Here is a 20,247-nt window from a genome sequence, read left to right as displayed (position 1 = left end):
GATTTATAAGCAATTTTTTCAGGAAAAAAACACATTTACTGCATAAAGGGAAGTACACCTGTATAACAATAAATTTGCATTCAATCTATTAGTAGATTCTTAAAGGCAATTACAATAATGATTCTATAGAAGTAAATGATCCAAGCAAAGAACACCTAAAAAAAGGCCATACATAATTTTAAAAGGGAAGGAGCATACAGGTTACATACAGCCATCACATGCCGGGACAACCATCTCTCCACTCAGCAACACACCCACATCGCAACAAAAGAACTTCATGTTATGTGCTAGGTATACAAATAATAACTAAAAAAACTGCTTGAACTGAATAAAGTACAACTCATTTCATAACATACTTTCATGTAACTACTTTTTAAAGATAAAGGTCAATTTTAAAACAGAAAATTACATTGTAATACATCCCACTAAGGTATTTTCTCATATTTGCAGTTTATAAGAAAAAATAAGACTTCTATATAGTTTCTAAAGCAATTTCATGTATTTTATAAGTTCTTCTCTGAAATTAATTATCTTGGTAAAATATAAGAATGGACTACATAGAGAAAATAATTCCTAATATTCTTGGAACTCTTCCTCTAGAAAGCTAAAAGTATAAGAACAATAACCAAATGGTTTGTTATTAGTTTTGGAAAGGTACATATATAGATAATGCTTTAAAAGACAGTAAGCTGCAAGCTAGTACAAAAAAGCATCAATTCTCTTTCCTTCTGAAAACAAAATATAAATAAAACTAATAGGGCCTTTGAACTTAATTTATTAAATTACGGCTTAAGAAAAAGCCTTTAGGTTTGAAGTAAGTCTAGACAGATTCTGCATAAACAATTTCTTGTGGATCTGAATTCTCTCATCGTATCTTCGAAAGTTTCTTAAGATCAATCAGGTAATTTAGAAAAAGGGATAAATGGCCATTTGAAATAAAAAAACTATTCAATTTATCTTTACTTGCTCAAACTTTATGCTTTTCTTTATTTGGGAATTTTCAATCTTAAACTGCCCCTAAGAATAGGACACCAAAGCGTAGAAATCTTTGTAGCTATAATGAATGTTATAATCAGTACTGAGGTACTTCCAAATATAATTTGTACCTTTAGAAATTCAAAATTTGTTCTTACATGTCCCTTACACTGACTAGAATGAGAAATGTATCATGAAACTTAAAAAGGAACCACAAGAATTATTCTTTTGTACAGCTTACTAGCTCTATTTACATTATCTCAACTGCAAAAGCATGAATCTCTCTTCCATTGTCTCAAACATAAACTTAAGCATATGTTTTAACAATTATGGTTAACTGGAAGCAATGAAGAGGAGAGGAAAAATCATCACATGCTTTGTTTTACTGAGGAGTCCAACATATACTCTTGAAGCAATGACAGGGAACAGCGCAGCATTTTCCAAATGAAGTCCATGGGTTATGGAAAAGCCAAAGCTCTGTTAGAGAATTTAAGAGCTACCACTCACTAGGCAAGAACTTATCCAGAGGTTTCTCTATGACAGAACATGTGGAGTCTGAACTACTGCTGCTGCTACTGCCTGGAAGACAAAGAAATGAGCCCAAAGGGAACCAAAGAAAGAGGAAACAAGAAAATGAACACATACACAGAGAAAAATTCAGTTCCAGAGAAAGAATTTTAAAGGACAATCAAGCTTTGTATTAAAGAACCAAAACTTATTTTCCTTAAAACCAGTCTTGGTAGTCTATACAGTATTCTCTAATTACAAAGCCAAACAGGGGAATGATAAAATGTATTCCTTTAAGCATCCACTGTGGGCAAACTATACTATTCATTTAAACTATAGTAATCCAGAGGGTTGGAATGACAAGAATAAAAAATTGGTCATTTGGTGACACTTAAGTCTATTTAAACTATTAAGGTTGATAAGTTAAAGGAACTGAGTTTTACATTTTAAAGTCACGAACAATTAAAATTACAGCAATGATAGATTACTCTTTAATACAGACAGCTTTGTCTCCAGTTTCACTCCTTCCCCTCCAAAACAGCAAACTATCATATATAATTATCTATGTTTAAGGTTTCACAGCAAAACTTAGAAAGGCTCACTGAAAATTTTAAAATTTCTAAGCCTGGAAGGAAGATATTTTACTATTAGATATTTTAACATATTAAGCAGCGGCATTTTTTTCTACTAAAATTTAATTTTTAACAAATCTACTATCTCCTTTAGCTTTGAATAGTTTACTTTGTGAAAAAATAGGTATGAACACAGAACCATTTCTCAAAATCAGGGCAGCAAACAATTTCTGTAAAGGGACAGATGATAAGTGCTTTAGGTTTTGCAGACCATACAGACTCATGTGAAGGCAGTCGTAGACCACAATTTAAACAAATGAGCATGGTTTTTTAAATAAAAATTTATCTATAAAAACAAGTAGTTAGGCTGGATTTGGCCAGGAGACTTGCCAGCTCTTGCTCTGAATCATGTTTTTTCTGTCTCTTGAAGTTACAGAATCTTTATTATGACTTTTAAATTTGGGACTCCTGATCAAGCAGTGATGGGTTTATTTTCAGCAACAACATTTTAGTAAGACAAGCAAAATATGCACCAGCTTGAAAACAATGATCCACATTAATGGAAGAGAGTTCTGAAATAAATATTTAGGGTAAAAAGGTTTGTAATGTAGGCCATTATAATATCTCTCTCTCTCTTTTGCATGCCATCTATATCTTTACCACAATAAACAGTCTTACTGCCAACAAATGTCCTGTTATAGGGTGAGAATGGGAGTACATTTTATAAAAAGAATACATTTTACATTCTATTAAAAAATAGAATCCTCCTACAAATTTATTACTAAAAAATCCAATGACTTCTAAAGTGTAATCATGCTTCATAAAAGCTCCACATCATCCTAATTTCCTAAAGTTAGGTCCCTAGCATAGATAAAAGCCCTCAGATAAAATTAAAACCCTACATGAAATTTTATACTATCACAGATTTTTATAACTATAAATTCTTAAAAAAAAAACACATGGTAATGGTGATTCATCCTGAAAAAGGAGATCAGTATAGGAGGGAAAAAATATGCGAAGTTAACCAGGTATATGGCAGACTTCCTCTGTTCAAAGTGCTACCACAATTAAAAATGGCTAAAAAAAAGGCATGCACTCAAATGCCCTAGGAATGTTAAACTATCGTGAGGCAGCAATTTCAGTTAATTTCTAGAACACTAAAAAGAACTTACCCCTTCTTTTTTTCCTTTTCTCTCCATCTTCTCCAATCTCACCCTCTTCATCATCTTCCTCCTCTGACCCACTGATATCAGAGCCTGATATTTCTTCCCCTTGAACAGAGTTAATACAATGATTTTTATTCTGTACCAGGTCATTGGCTATTTAAGAAGTACCTGTATCAACTTTCTTCATTAAGTTTTTGTGCCCTAAACAAACCTTATTTTAATATTCCTAGACAGTGTATCAGATATGCTAACCTCAGAAGCAGATACGATGTACACAGAGGCTTTATTTTTTTTAAGTTCCTAAAGAGACGTTAAAATTCTGACCCATTTAAAATTTCAAGTGATTAGTTTAAATGCAGTTCTAAATGTTACATGTTAGAGTTATTATTTCAATCTTTAAAAACTATTGACCACTTTTGAGGATCATTTTCTTCTCAGTTTTCTGTTTTAAGATTCTAAATAACTCATCCAACCTGTTTATGTTTTAAGAGCTATGAAACTGTCATCTAAAACAGTGATCCCACTTTTAGGACTACATCACAAAAAATAATTAAAAATAAGAAGGGCTTATTTGTACAATGACTATGTTAATTAAAAAAATTAAATAGGGAATAATTAAACTATTAATGTAAATCAGTGTATTACCTTCAAAGTACTTATTTAAAATTACCGCTGTCCCCATGTGAAATTTCTAAGAAAATAAAGATAACTGGGGGGGGGGAGTAAATATACATTTATCATAAGATAATATTTGAACCTGTAAATAAAAGATGGAAAGAAACCACAGTCTTGGGAGAAGAAATTCATTAAAAATATTTTGATTAAAAAATGTTTTTAAGATTAAAAAACGTTTTTAAGATTAAAAAACTTAAAAATACTTGTTATTTAGGCCTAGAAACAATGACATCCTGGGAGCAATGAGCATACCTAATAACCAAATTTTAGTTTCTAAATACCATTCTCCACTGAAAGGAACTAGGGCGAAATAGATGGTAGGTAGAGAAAACACAAACTGAGCCCAAAACAGCTATGGTGCCAGGAAATAAGGAAGTGCTCAAAAAACAGATAGGAGTATGCTGAAAGGATATTGAAGCTCCTAAATGGTCAAAGCTGGAACAATTTCAACAATAAAGTAAGTAATGAAATTACTGTATTATAAGCCACTGACTAAAATAAATATCCATGAGTCCATACTGATATAAATAAATATTTGGGTAAATAAATAAGTAGGGGAGAAGAGACTGCTCTCCTTTACAATAGAATTCTAAACACTAAACATGAGTAGGAATGATGGGAAGAGAAAGTCACCACTGAGTAAATGCCACAGAACTATTGTTGTAGGCAAGAAACCTTGGTAGATGCTAAAATTAGTTGAAGAAAGTATGATGAGAAACAGGACCTTTGTAAAATCTCAAAGTATCTCCCCATGACATACACATTAATTTCAAAGAAAATAATAAAATAGATTTATAGTAGAGAAAACTTGCAGAATAATTATGAGAGAAATATAGATAAATCCAAATTGAGGAACACTCTACTAATACATGACCAGTATGCTTCAAAAGTGTCAAAATCATAAAAGGCAAAGAAAGACTGGGGAACTGGGGGCTGGAGGAGACTAAAAAGACATGACAACTAAATGCAACGTGTGACCCTCAGTTGGATTCTAGACTAGAGAAAAGGAGTATTAGAGAGAAAATTGTCAAAATTCTAGTAAGATCTGTGGATTAGCTAATAAGTTTACATCACTGTAAACTTCTGGTGTCAATAATTGTACCATGATTATGTAAGAAGTTAACATTATGGGAAGCTGGGTGATATGGGTATAAAGGAACTTTCCTTGCTGTACTTGTTTTTTCTGTAAGTCTAAAATTATTTCAACATAGAAAGTTAAAAAATTATTCTTTTAACATTTTTGTCTATTTTTGAATTGCTTAATCAATTCTATTAACTGGATTATAAAACTGTTAGCTGGATTATAACAACAAAATATCATAAGAACACAAATAAAATGAAATTTATTATATTTTTATATTATCCAGCAATTCCACTTCTGGGTATATACCCAAAAGAACTGAAAGCAAGGACTCAAACAGATATTTGTACACCCACATACATAGCAGCATTATTCACAATAGTCAAAATGTAGAAGTAACCCAAGTGTCCATCAATGAATGAAGGGATAAATAAAGACATGGTATATACACACAATGGAATATTATACAGCCTTAAAAAGGAAGGAAATTCTGACATAGCTACAATATGGAACACTAAGGACGTACGATAAGTAAAATAAGCCAGACACAAAAGGATACATATAATTCTACTTATATGGGGTACCTAGAATAATCAAATTCATAGAAATAAAAAGTAGAAGAGTGGGTTACCAGAGAGTGAGGAAGAGAGAGGGATGGGGAGTTGGTGTTTAATGGGTATAGAGTTTCATCTTGGGATAATTAAAAAGTCTTGGAGATGGATGGTGGTGATTACTGCAGAACAATGTGAATGTATACTTAATGCCACAGAACTGTATACAATAGTACTTAAAATGGAGAATTTCATGTTATGTATATTTTACCACAATAAAAAATATTTTTAAGTCAGCAAAATAAAGGTATGAACTCAACATTAACAAATTAAGAAATTTTCAATCTTTAAAACATACTGACTATAAATACCACCTAGTGGTCACATTTAAAATACCAAATTTCATTACCTAAGAAGCAGCTTCATTATTGCTTTTCCTCAACAATTTTACTCAAGTTTATTGAATCAGCATCTTCTCCAAACGTTTATGATGTTGTCATCTCTGGATTTCACATCTGATCTAACCAGTTTCCCCAGACTGAAGAGAAGCAATTTCAAAGCCCTCTATTCACCTGGTTTGCAAAGGAGCCCTCTACCAGTTAGTTCTTAGCAGGAAGGTTCAGGGAGTCACTGAGCACCTAATGATGGCTGGTAAATTTCTTACCCTCATGAATAAGGTCTTCAAATATTCTAACTTTCTAATACCATCTTGTTAGAAAAGAATTTCCAAAACAGAATCTCATGTTCAAATTTAAGAATTTTCAAGCAATGAATTTTTATTTACAGTAAAGTAGGTTTACCCATGACTCCCTTTGTTTACATGAAACAAAAGTGACTATTTAAGAACTATTGCAAAGAACTCTGGTCATTTTCACTGAACACATACATGGTAGAACTTGTTCTCACACAGAGACAAATAAAACTTCATTATTTAATAAGTGGTTCTATGAAATCTTCACAAAAGATCATGGGGACTGGGAGGTTTAAATTAAATGAATTTTAAGAATCATATATGCCAATATTATATAATTTTACTTGAGTGTAATATGAAAATGCTAAAGTACATATCAAGTTACCTTGCAGAAATATTCCTTTAAATATCAGTGTTAGAAGCCCAAAGAATTTTTAACAGGCAGTTTTTATTAGAACACCAGTTAAGCAACTTACTGGTAAGACTAATATTTTGAGAAAAAGTTACCTTCTTCAAGCTTTTTTTTCAGTTCTTCTATTTCTTTCTGAAATTGACGAAGCAAAGCATCCTTTGGATCTTCATTAATTCTGGCTTTATTTTTAATATTCTTAGCACGATTAGCATATCGTAAAGTACTGATGGTTTCATCATAATTGTAATCTGCTGGCCCAATATTTGCACACTGTTAAATTAGAAATATGAAACACTTTACACTTGACACCATTAAAATTAATACCATTATGAACATATATAATATGAATATATGAATTATGGATATATCATTATTAATAATATATCAGTATCAGTAATATAACCAAAAGAATTCTGGACCATATTTCCACTCTGGCCTTCTTAAAAAAGAGGGCATCACCACACAGGTTTCCAAACAATACAATTACGAGCTACTAAATTATGATGTATTAAAAAATAACCATGTATCTTAAAAAGTAACATAATAGTTTTTAAAATGTGATGAATACCAATTACTAGCATAAACAGGAAACTTAAATTTGCCTGATGATAGCTAAACCACCAGTTAAGTCTTACCATCATGGTTTTTGAATTTCCTCCTAAGGAATCCTGAAGAAGACGAGTCAATTTAGAGTTACGGTAAGGCACATGAGTGCTTTTTCCATCAACCAAGGCGGAAATTACATTACCAAGGGTGGAAAGCGAAAGATTGATTTTTGTAGCTTCTCTTAGGCGCTGTCCAGTAGCTCCAGTTTTTGCTTGTCTTTCTGAACCCTAGCAATAAACAGAGACAAAAATAAAGCTAAAACAAAAAACACCAAAGTTCAAAAAAAAGTATTTTAACAGTAAAAAAAAAATCTGATATTATACCTGGAATTCACTGCAAAATAATACTGGAAGGAAAGAAGTAGCTGAGAGTAGAGATGAAACAGGACTGGCATGAACTGATAAATGTTGAAACTGGGTGATAGGTACATGGGAAATCATCATAAGATTTATTCTATCTACTTTTGTATAGGTTTGAAATATTCCATAATTAAGAATAAGTTAAACATATACACAAGTAAAACTTAAAATTATATATAATCACTTCTTTTCACTTGAATTTCTATTCACTTATAAAAAAAAGAAAAGAAAAAAGAAAGAAATCATAAGAGTTATCCCTTAGGTAGCATCCTGTTACTTACAGCAAGATCTACAAGATGGAGCTTTCCCATCCTCACATGCATGTTACCATCAACGCCTTTTTCACTGCATTCTATAGTAATTGTAAAGATGGCATGGGAACGGGAACTGTGTTCGTTCATATTAGTTGCACCAACAGAACCTAGAATAAAAAAATTATTTAAAAGTATGTTAATATGGAATGCCTTTAAAAATAATATCCAGCCAAAAACCAAAGAGCATGGCTAAAACATAAATGCTTAGATGTATTTAGCCATTATTAGAAATTTCCCTGACAATTTAAGTTGATAATCAAAAACCTGTAATTTTTTCACATTAAACAAGTTTTTAGGATAAAACATTTAATTTCAATTCCAAGTATTACTGGCCTAAACAAATAACTAATTCACATAAAAACACATGTTAAATAATTTGAAAAATTACTGCTATTTCAGATGCCTCTACAAAGTATTACATTCTGGGAATCTAAACCACAGGAATGCTTACATGTATATACATTAGATGACACAAGGTTAGTCAGTGCAGTATTGTTTGCAACAGCAAGATCAGAAACAACCAATAGGACAGCAGTTAATTAACTAAAGAATAGTCACACTATGGATTACTAAACAGTCTGTAAAAAAAAAATAAGATAGATCTGAATGACATGGAAAGATATCAACAATATGTGAATGAGAGAAAAAAGACAGGAATATATAGTGTAATTCCATTTCTGTAAAAGAAAAGCATCCATTCAAAATATACTACAAATTTATGTATGCATAAATATTTTACATGAATATATCGTGCAAAGAAAAACGTATGAATAAGGGGGGAAAAAAGTCTGTTTCAGTTGTTACAACAGGCATGTATTTTTTTTCCCTTAGATTCCAAAGTATTTTAAAAGCATTATGTTAATTTTACCCAATGTCAAAACTATTTTTCTACTATATATTCGTGTAGAACTTCTCCATGCAAGCTGTGATTTTAGAATTTAAACATTAAAAGGATATTCTTCATTAGCAAAAGGCTACAGAAGTCATAACTAGGACATAAATTGCACTGATACAGTAAAGCCCAATGAAAGAAGGTAAAAGAAAAAATCAGTGAAAGAAAATGCAAAGATTTGTGACTCCATACTATATTTTTCTATTTTCTTTTAAATCAAGTTATGAATTTATAAATTTTTCCAAAAATATTTTAAAAAAACTAGTAAATCTTACACCACTTCAAATCATCTAATCAGTAGTGACACATATACATATTTCCACAGAGTAGTAGGTCTTATTTTATCTTCTGGTTTTTTCCACTTATCTCCTACATATATTTCCATTTAAACATAACTTGAATTTTCACTAAAATTGATTTTGTTATTCTCTTACTAAGAGATACTTGGGATTATTTCTTATTTTAGGTCTTCATCAAGCACACTAATGTGAGTATCTTTGAGCAGACACCTTTCACTTTATAGAGTTATATGCATGGGATGTACTTTCCAAACTGGAACTAGCAGGTCAAAGGAAAGGAATAGTTTTATGGCTGTGTGGTTATCAAATCAAACTGTAGCAGTGTTTTCCAATTTGGAGTGGGAAAGAGCATGTAACTTGAAAAAGTCATTAAATATTTTAATACCTATTGTTTTTGCACTGTAAGTAAAGCATGCTATTTATGGATTGTGATTTTTCTACAATTCTGGTTGTGAAAATAAAGCAATGCAACACATACACTATCAAAAGTGACTACACTGAACTTCATAATCCCTAAAAGAGAACAGCTTGCAGTAATCAAGTAGACTGAATGCTCCAACCTACTGACATAGCACATAATGGAAATAAGACAAAGCACTTGCACGGTTGTAATTTTTGTCAAAATATTTACTTTTGTATAAAAAATTAAATTTTTATGTTTTTCAAGAAGGTATGAAAAAATTTACCCTATAAATATTCCTGCATGTGTATAAACTCATGTATATATAAGAATATTTACTGCAGTACTGATCATAATAGCAAGAGTGAAAGCAACCCAAAGTCAATCAATAAAAGACTGGGTAAATAAATTAGGTGGATCCATCCAATGAAATAACTACTATATAGTTACTTAGAAATGACTATATATGTACTAGTATGTGTTAATGTGAAATGATCTCCAAGATAACATTGTTAAGTGAATAAAGAATACTATTATCCGACTCATAAAGAAAGAGAACAGGTACTCTCCCTAAAAACACACAAACGTGGGCACACATAGACTATACCAGGAAGGGCACCTGAGAAACTAACAGAGGTTGCCGCCAGGGATGGGAACCAGGTGATTAAGACACAAGGGTAGGAGAGAGACTTGTTTTTCAACACATACTTCTGTGCCTTTCCATTTTATACCATGTGTATGGATTACCTATGCAAAAAGACAATTTTTTAAAAAGAAGAATCATGATTTAAAGGCTGAAAAACACTCCCCTGCAGAAATATTAAATCTATTTACAATGATGCCCACAATATAAATGTATCTATTTTACGTTTGCATTTTAGTTGCTAGGCAGGCTGTGTATTTGTTCATGAGATAAATGACTTATTTTCTTCAGTGCAAAACTATCTCTATACTATGACCACCTGTACAAAATAGATAGAAATTTAATATTTGTATCAATTTTTCATCTATTTTGAATAGCAGCTTTTATTGTCACATTTCCACCCTCTGCTATTTCCACTAGAGAGTTATTTTACTATATTTCAAAGTGATAAATTTTGTATTTTTATGTGCAAACTTTTCTACTTGACTATTTGTACTAATTGTTTAATTCTTGAATTCAATCTATTTATTAATTTAGAGTATCTTTCTGTCTGCTATCTTAGGTCTTCAAATCTCCTTATCCTTTCATTTCTCTTGGAATTTTTTCATTTCCCTTCAACAAATGTCACATACCAAGTTAAATTAATTCTTGGGTAAAGCTAATGGAAGATTTTGGTCACTACTGTGAATGGATTCTATGTTAAAAATTTTTTAAATAACATAAGCAATATATGAACATATTCCTGGTGTAAAAAATTCAAAATACAAATATACAAAAAACAAAGTGACATATACATATAGTATTCTAACATAAACATACAGTATTCTAATTCAGCTTTTTTATACATATATAAATGGGATGATGCAGGAGACACTATGTTAATTAGCTTTCTTTTTCACTTAACAATGTATCTTGAAAATCTTGCAGGCCTCTACATGTACATTTAACTCATTATTTTTCTTACAGCCTCATTATAGTCTAGTTCACAGTATTTTTGTACCACTATTTATATAACCAGTATTTTATTGATATTTATAGTGTGTCAAACTTTTTGCTGTCACACAGAGTACTGTAATAAGGTTTTCTGTTTTTGGTTTACACCTAAGAATATTTTTCTAGACTATATATCTAGAAATGGAGACAGTGAGTCAAAAAGAATGCATTCTTAAAAACGTCAACAGATGCTGCTATCCTACCCTTCAAAAGAGCTGTATCACTTTATATTCCCATCACCAGTACCCATTTGTTTAGAGCCTCACCAACCTGGATCTCCCTTTATCTAAACTGATGGGTAAAATATTTCCCACTGTTGCTTTAATATGCGTTTTCCTTATTATTTGTGAAATTGAACATCCTTTCATGTTTATTGCTGTGTACAGTTCTTCTGTAAACAACATATTCATATGTATCTTTTGCTCATTTCCTATTAAAATTTGGTCTTTTTCTATTACTTGGTTTTTAAGAATGCAACTGATTTTTTCAATTTTTTGTTTCATTTCCTTGAGTTTGCTAGATTTTTAATCTAGTCAAAAAAACTTTTTAAAAATGATCATGTCTTGTGTTCTTACCTGTTACCTCTAGTCTCTAATTGCTGTCAGCAGCTTCATTAGTACTGGGCCTGGGGCATTAGCAATATTGCTGAAGCTCTTTATTTAGAAAAAATGTGAAGTGATTACTTGAAAGAATGCCATTTAATTTTGTTTGCTTTTTTGGTCAACAAAAGGGAGGCATTATAGTGCCTGGTTAATGCTGACTAATGGTGTAGATTCAAATACTAACTCTGTCATTTACTAAATAGTATATGACCTTGGACAAATTACTTTAAGTCTCAGTTTCCTCAGTCACAATACAGGAATTTATTATCTTCTTAGTCCACTTTCAAGATTAAAAGAGATCATTCTCACAAAGCATTAGCACAAGCACTTACCACATAGGAAGTGCTCAATAAATGTTACCAAGAGACAGATACACGAGAGTCTCAAAGACATAGCACTATTATTAAGACACAAAATTTGGTCGGCATGAAAAACAGTCTATGATATCTTTCATTCACAGATGCTTTTCACACAATATATAATCAAAGAGGAAGGATTTTTGAAAAATGTAAATATCCAGTCTTTACAGGCAAAATGCCACACCAGCTTTGCTTCCAAACCAGGCTACTCCAGACATAAAGGTTTAATCACAATTATGCACTATACTTACGATTTTTGTGGCCCAGTGTCATAATTCTATCCATGTCATCAGCATTATTTACCACATAAGCTGATAAATCTTTGATATAAACTCCCACATCAGGTCTTTCTTTAACCTAAAGGAAAAAAACATAAAACTTTTCACATATATCCATAATTCTCCCAGTTATTTACTAAATATCTACTATGTGTTGAACACACTGCTAGATAGTAAGGATACAGTGATAAACAAGGTAGACATAGTTTCTACACTTGTCAAGGTGACAACCTACATGGAGAATATACAAATGAATAATTACACACAAAAATTATATTGGAATAGGAGGGAAAGAGTACATGCAAAAATCTTAAAATGGGGGGGGTGTAGAAACTAGGTTCTTTAAAAATTAAAAAACAACCAAAAAACAAAAGCCAGGGAAAGAGTAGAAAGCAAAGGGGGAAACAGGTGGGTTATCTAGCTATAGAGGGAGGTGGAGATAAGATTAAGCATAGTTATTGGTCTTTATTGTAACAGCAATTTGAAGCCACTGGAGAATTTCACACAGTGAAATAATCAGATCTATGGCATCCATGTAAAAACTACCTTTCTGTAAGTAACTTTATGAGAAGTTTCACCAAGTTTGAAGGATGTATTTAGGATAGACTTATCTAAAATACAGACAGTATTTTGAAACTATCTGTAAAATACAGAAAGAAATACAAAATCCACTTGTCCAGCATCTCCTTGAACACTTCTGTCTCAGGGACAGCCCTGAGCACTTGCCACTAAGCGGGCATTATGGCCCATGGTGCTTTTGATTCTGTGGTAAAGGAAACACAGTTCTGGTCCTGGTCTGTAAGGCATCTCTGGTTAAGTGGTGGAACCTTGCATATGATGACACCAAGGCATTCCTCTCTCACTGGGTTGCCTTGACTGGAATTTTACTTTTTGCAGGGGGAATGAGTAGGACTCGGTCATATGGTTTTGAACAGAGTGCCGCTTTAATTGGACTTTCCCTTCTGGGTGGAGAAGTCCCTAGGCCATCCAGCACCAAGTAATTCCCCATTAGACCAAGGCTCATCAGCAACGCTGTCTGGAATGGCAGGTAGGAAACATTCCATTCTTGTGCTAGGGAACTGCAATCCTGAGACGATGCCAGATACTGATCTACCTGTCGGTAATGCCTGCCACGTGAAAGAATAATGGTTAATGAGAGCTCTGTTCAATCTTTTTGTCCCCCAGGGTATATTTTGCAAAAACTGGGAGATCTTCACCTATGCTCCCATGAAAAGAAAGAAAATGATATTTTACTGTAACACCACATAGTCCCAATATTCCTGAGACTCTGAGGAATGATGGCCGCTCAGTGGCTCTTAAGACTCTAACACATACTCAACTAGAACTGTTTTGCCAAAGGGAAAGAAAATGGCATAAAATTCCGTATGTATATGCTTTTATACTATTGTATCAAAGTGAGTCTTCCAGAATTGGTTTGGCTTTTATCTTGGGTGTATGTGTGAGTGTCTCAGTACATGAGTTTGAATCCTGCTTTCTCTCCTTGATTTTGATCCTCCTTAGGGGATGCTGGCCCTGGTTTGGGAGGAGACCCCACTGAAAGGAGAGAAAAGAAATGAAAGAATTAATCATTCTCAGAGACACCCCTGGTATTTACCCTCATTAGAGGGCCCTGGTCTTCACATTTGTTAGAGGGTCCTGGTAACTTAACTATGGTCTAGGTACAGCTGGAAACTCAAAGAGTAAATCTGGTAATGAGTCTGATTCAGAGATGGCAAGTTCATCTAGAAGTCAGGCATGTAAATATGAGTGAGTGACATATATTACTGTCTATTATTATTTGTTTGTGAAACCTTAAAAAACTGAGTAGTGACGCTATCAAAGAATTTTTTCCTTAAAAACACCAGAATTTAATTTATGTAACAAATAGTTGATAAAACCAAAACAATGGATCTCAATGGGGGCAGTTACTCCCTTGCCCAGAATGTTTTAGAAATTTTGGGGGCAGTTTCTGGTTCAGTTAAGGACACTATTAGTATTCATAGGTAGGGGCCTGGGATACTAAACACCCTGAAATTGGTGGAATGATTTCAATGAACTGCACCATACAGTGCTGGATGTCAGATACTCATGGATGAAAAAACAATTTACAATTCCCTGAATCTAGATCCTAACTCTATTTCATATATAAAGACAAAGTGCTTTTCCACAGGAACACAGGAAAACTGAGGAAAGAACTACTTCATTTTGCTCAAAACTCTAGTAAGGGCTAACTACTATTTTAAAAGACCATGTAATTGAAAGTAACAACTAAGGTGTTTAGATCACCAATATAGCATACAAGCAAGTCTGCATTTGCAGCTGTTACAGTCATAATGATTATATATGCTTCTGATTACTTCATTATGTTGTTGAGTGAGGTCACATCTAAGCATTTATATACTGAAATACTAGCATTTTATTTTTTAAGTACTTTTATTCTCTTTTATAATTGGGCACTATATTGATATTTTTAAAATTCTGTGTGTAGATAGACTTTTATCATCTATGAATTTTATTTCAGGATAGTCAAAGGGGCATTACAAAATATATGTTGAAAGAAGTGGCATTGGGTCTAATTTGGTTCAGAACCATTGATAAGACTTCCGGAGAATAAATCTGATCTAATTACTTGTACAAAAACAGAAATGATCTTTCCAAATAATTTTTATTCGAATAATCTGTGCAATAAAACGATAACTTTTAAAAGGTAAAAAGCATAGAATTAAAGTATCCATCAAAACTAAGGATGACAACTATCAAAAAAGAAACTTATCTCTACAATTGTTACCTACACATTATCATTACAGAATAAGTCTTTACTAAGGTCCAACAAACACAAATAATCCCTAAGCCTGTAATATACTGCTCCAAAAGCTCAGTTTATATCATAAACTTCAAAAGAAATAAAAAAACAGCAAACATTTAGTTAATAGTTTATTATGTGCCAAACATTGATTTTAACTTTTTGTACTTATTTGTTAATGTTGGCAACAATCCTATAAGGTAAATACTATTATTATTATTATTCCCATTTTCATGCAGCAACATTAAGGCTCATAGAGATTAAGTAACCTGCTCAAGAGATCAGAGCCAGAATTTAAGCTAAGATGATAGAATCTCAGAAACCAATCTTTTGATCCTTAATCCATTCACCAGCCACATAAGCAAGTCAGGAAAACCCTCTAGTTTTCAGTTTTCATATGCACAAAATGAACTGTTTGGAGGAGTAAATGAAATAAAGCATGTACTACTACCACAATTTACTGTACTGAATGCCCACTACCATATCATAAAAACACAGTAACAGCAGCTGCTGTTATTCTAAGTGTATTCTACATCATTCTACCATGGTGGCTACTATTATTCTATATTCTATCCTACTGTTATTCTACATACATTGTTCTCTAATTATTTTACGGAAAATGCAATTCCAATCAAAATTCCAATATTAATTTTTAAAGACTAATCTTTTATTTCTGTTTGCCTCATACACTAAAATATTAACATATTTGGCAATAATTACCAATCATTTACCACTTGACTCATTAAACCTGCTTCAGAAATTTATCCTCAAATATGCTTGCACACATATGAAATGTCAAATGTACAAGGCTATTTAGTACATAACTGTTTGTGACAGCAAAAGATCTGAAACAACCCAAGTGTTCATCAACAGAAGGTTGGCTAAATAAATTAAAATTACGTCTATACAAAGGATACTATGCAACTTTAAAAAAGGACAAAAAAAAAAAAGAATGAGGACACTTTCTCCATACTGATATGGAAAGATTGCCACAAACCATTGTTCAGTGAAAAAAAGCAAAGTACAATGGGAGGAAAATAGTCTTTTCAATAAATGGTGTCAAGACAACTGGGTATCCATATGCAAAAGAATGAAGTTGGTCCTCTACCTCACAAGATATACAAAAAATTAACTCACAATGAATGACCCAAATATAAGAGCTAAAACTATAATAAAAAACCTCTTAGAAGAAAACAAAGGCATAAATCTTTGTGGCCTTAGATGAAGCAATGATTTCTTAGATATAACACCTAAGTGCAAGCAATAAACCTAAACATAAATAAATTAGACATGATCAAAATTTTAAACTTTTATGGTTCAAAGGATATCATCAAGAAAGTGAAAAGACAACGCATAGATGCGAAAAATCTTCTGGAAATCATATCTCTGTTAACAAACTTGTATCTGCAGTATACAGAGAATTATTACAACTCAGTAACCAAAAGAGAAAGACCTAATTAAATATGAGCAATGGATCTGAACAGAAATTTCTCCCAAGAAGATAAACAAATGGCATGAAAAGATGTTCAACATCATTAGCCACTAGGGCAATGGAAATCAAGCCCACTAAAATGGCTATAATAAAAGACAGACAATACAAGCGTTGAGGAGGATGCAGTGAAATTGGATACTTCATATATTGCTGATGGGGATGTAAAATGGCACAGCCACTGTGAAAACAGTCTAGCAGTTCCTCAAATGGTCAAAATTAGTTACCACATTATCTAACAATTGCATTCATTGATGTATAACCAAGAGAACTGAAAAAAAGAGTTTGAAGACATTGCAGGTTCAGTTCCAGACCACCACAATAAAGTGAGTGACACAAATTTTTTGGTTTCTCAGTGCTTATAAAAGTTACATTTACACTACACTATGCTGTAGTCTATTAAGTGTGCAAAAGCATTATGTCTAAAAGAAATAATGTCTGTACCTTAATTTAAAAATACTTAAAAAAAAAACTTTAGCATTGCTAAAAAGCGTTAACCATCATCTGAGCCTTCAAAAAGTCATCATCTTTTTTGCTGGCTGAGAGTTCAAAATATTCCAAGAATTACCCAAATGTGACACAGAGACATGAAGTAAGAAAATGCTGCTGGAGGGGGAGGGTATAGCTCAGTGGTAGAGTGCATGTTTAGCATGCACCAAGAGCCTGGGTTCAGTCCTCAGTACCGCAATTAAAAACATAAATAAATTTAAAAAAAAAAAAAAGAAAAGAAAATGCTGCTGGAAAAATGGTACTGGACAGATCTGTTCAATGCATGATTGCCACAAACCTTCAATTTGTTAAAAAAAAAACAAAAAACCACAATATCCACAAAGCGCAATAAAGTGAAGCATAATAGAAAGAGGTATGCCTGTATTCACATAAAAACTTGTACAAGGAATGTTCATAACAGTATTATTCATAACAGACAAAAAGTAGAAACAACTCAAATGTTCAACTGATGAAAGAACCAATAAAATGTGGTATATCCCTAAAATGCACTGTCATTCAGCAAAAAAAAAAAAAAAAGGAACAGTATATACTACAACATGGATGAACCACGAAAAATTATGCTAAGTGAAAGAAGCTATTCGAAAAAGGGCCACACATTGTATTATTCCTTTAAGATACAACCAAAATAAGCAAATCTGTAGAGACCAAAAAAAAGGTTAGTAACTACCTAAAACTGGGAAAATTGAGGGGTGGGGTTGGAAGGTGACAGCTAAGTGGTATAGGGTTTCTCTTTGGGGTATGAAAGTGCTCTAAAATTGGTTGTGGTGACAGATCCACAACTGCATGAATATGTCAAAAGACATCCAACTGTATACTTTAAATGGGTAATTTGTATGGTATGTAAATTATATCTCAATAAAACTGCTAAAAAAAAAGAAAGAAAAGAAACGCTGATTCATGCTACAACCTGGATGAACCTTGAAAACATTACACTAACTGAAAGAAGCCAGACATAAAACAACACAACTGTATGATTCCACTTAAGATGAAATGTCCAGAATAGGCAAATCCAGAGAGACAGAAAGTAAATTACTGGTTACCAGGAGGCAGGGGGGAGGGGGAATGGGGAGCGACTTCTAAAGGGCATGGGGTTTCTTTCTGGAGTAATGAAAATGTCTAGAATTAGAACATTAGAATGGTTGCATAACTTTGTGACTATTCTAAAAATCAGTAAACTTTACAGTTTAAAAGGATGAATTATATCTCAACCTAACAATATAATGAATATGAATCAGCCACATTTGTCAGTTAAAAGCATAACGTACCAATTGACAAATTTTGTGATTATCAGATATTTATGCATATAATTTCACACCTCCCTTTTCTAAGATGCCGGATGAAAGCAGTCTTTGGTGAGAACCTACTACCCAAAAGTACTCAAACTAGAGTTTCTCAATCAGAAAGTTTAGTTTTTCCTTCAGGAAAAAGAAAGATAGAAAACACAAGTATTTGTGATGACATTCATGATTAGTCTTAATACCTTTATTTTTGACACTTCAAAAACTTCTGACTTCAATTTTGGAGTACTCTTGGGCATTCATACCAGAGAATAAAAAGTTATTTTGACATAAAAAAAATCTGTGTTTGAATGTTCCTAGTTGCTTTATTTACAATAGCCCCAAACTATAAATAGCCTAGATGTCCTCCAACAGGGAAACGATTAAATGAACTATGGTATGTATATATACCATGCAATGCTACTCAGTAATAAAAAAGAATGAACTACTGATACATGCAGTAACTCAGATGGATCTCTGGGGAATTACGCCAAGTGGAAAATAGTCAATTCCAAAAGGTTACATATTTTATGATTATATTTATATTATATTTTTGAAACGTCAAAACTGTATAACCGGAAAGGAGATTACACATTGTCAGGGGTTAGAGATGGGTACAGAGGGGCGTGGTCACAAGAAAGGTGGATGTGGTTATAAAAGAGCAACATGAGGCATCTTTGAGGTGGAACTGTTTAGTACTTGATGTGGTAGTGGATTTATCAATCTACACATGTGATAAAACAGTATACAACATAAACTAGTACAAGACAAACTGAGCACATTTGAGTAAGATCTGTGAATTGTATCAATACAAAGGCTGTAATACCACATTACAGCTTTGTAAAACGTTACCACTGGGGAAAACCATGTAAAGAGTAATTAATCTCTCTGTATTATTCAACTGCATGTGAATTTACATTTATCTCAATAAAAATTTTAATTTAAAAATATTACTTAAAAAATCAATGCATACAGTATGCTACTTTGCAGTAAAATAAAATTATATTTGCTTGTATTTACATAAAGAACACTGAAAGGATACTGAAAGTAGTTATCTTAGGGTGGTGAGAAATGGGGCAAATAAAGTAGGAAAAAGACTTTTCAATGCATAAATGTTAAAAATATTTTTTTTTGAACTGTGTCATCATATTACCGGGCCAAAAAATAAGTAAAACACTAAAAGTACCTTCCGTACAAAAAAGACCTTAATTTTGTACACATTCTATTGTTTTGGAAAGTACTCCAGTTTCAATTATCCTTACCTCTAACCTCTGTGTCTGATCCTTGCCCAAAAGGTCACGAACTTCTTCGTTATATATTTCCAAATAAGACACTCGAACCAAAAATCTGTAAATAAAACATGATTTTTTAAATATTAAAAACAGTAAAGTATTTGTAAGAACAGTTTTTAAATGTGTTTATAAAATTTGTACCTTTACATCTTTCTTATGTTTGTACTTCTCATATTAGAAAATAAAAGAATTCTCTTTTACCTTGTATCACCCTCTGCTTTTGCAATATGACCAAATATGTGAGCAAATGAATTTGGAATGATTCCTCTAAGTTCAGGAACAGCTCGAACACCTTCCATGGTAAACGTTTTGCCTGTTCCAGTTTGTCCATATGCAAAAATAGTCCCTGAAAATTATGAAAAGAATCACTTTTTTAGAGTCTAATACTACAGAACATAGCATACCTCTACAATTATTTCCTTTGACACTATGTTGCAATTTCCACCCTGAATTTTAAATTTATTCTAGTATAAACTTCACCTTTATTATCAACAATTACAA

General features: G+C 32.4%; 1 protein-coding gene across 6 annotated transcripts in view; it reads right to left on the bottom strand.

The window, feature by feature from the left end:
- The window catches only part of KIF3A (kinesin family member 3A), a 149,278-nt gene that overhangs the window by 114,641 nt on the left and 14,390 nt on the right, over nt 1-20,247 (bottom strand). For all 6 annotated transcript variants that reach the window (XM_072957387.1, XM_072957398.1, XM_072957408.1 and 3 more), the window contains exons 3-9: nt 19,948-20,092; nt 19,717-19,801; nt 12,349-12,454; nt 7,877-8,016; nt 7,266-7,463; nt 6,726-6,900; nt 3,227-3,325 (exon numbers count right to left, since the gene is read on the bottom strand). In XM_072957387.1, the coding sequence (XP_072813488.1) occupies nt 3,227-3,325; nt 6,726-6,900; nt 7,266-7,463; nt 7,877-8,016; nt 12,349-12,454; nt 19,717-19,801; nt 19,948-20,092 (948 nt within the window). The remainder of the gene's footprint in view (nt 1-3,226; nt 3,326-6,725; nt 6,901-7,265; nt 7,464-7,876; nt 8,017-12,348; nt 12,455-19,716; nt 19,802-19,947; nt 20,093-20,247) is intronic.

Source organism: Vicugna pacos, chromosome 3 (genome assembly GCF_048564905.1).
Source record: "Vicugna pacos chromosome 3, VicPac4, whole genome shotgun sequence".
Lineage (NCBI taxonomy): Eukaryota > Metazoa > Chordata > Mammalia > Artiodactyla > Camelidae > Vicugna > Vicugna pacos.
Note: the sequence above shows the minus strand (reverse complement) of the source record. Positions and strands in the feature narration are given on the sequence as shown.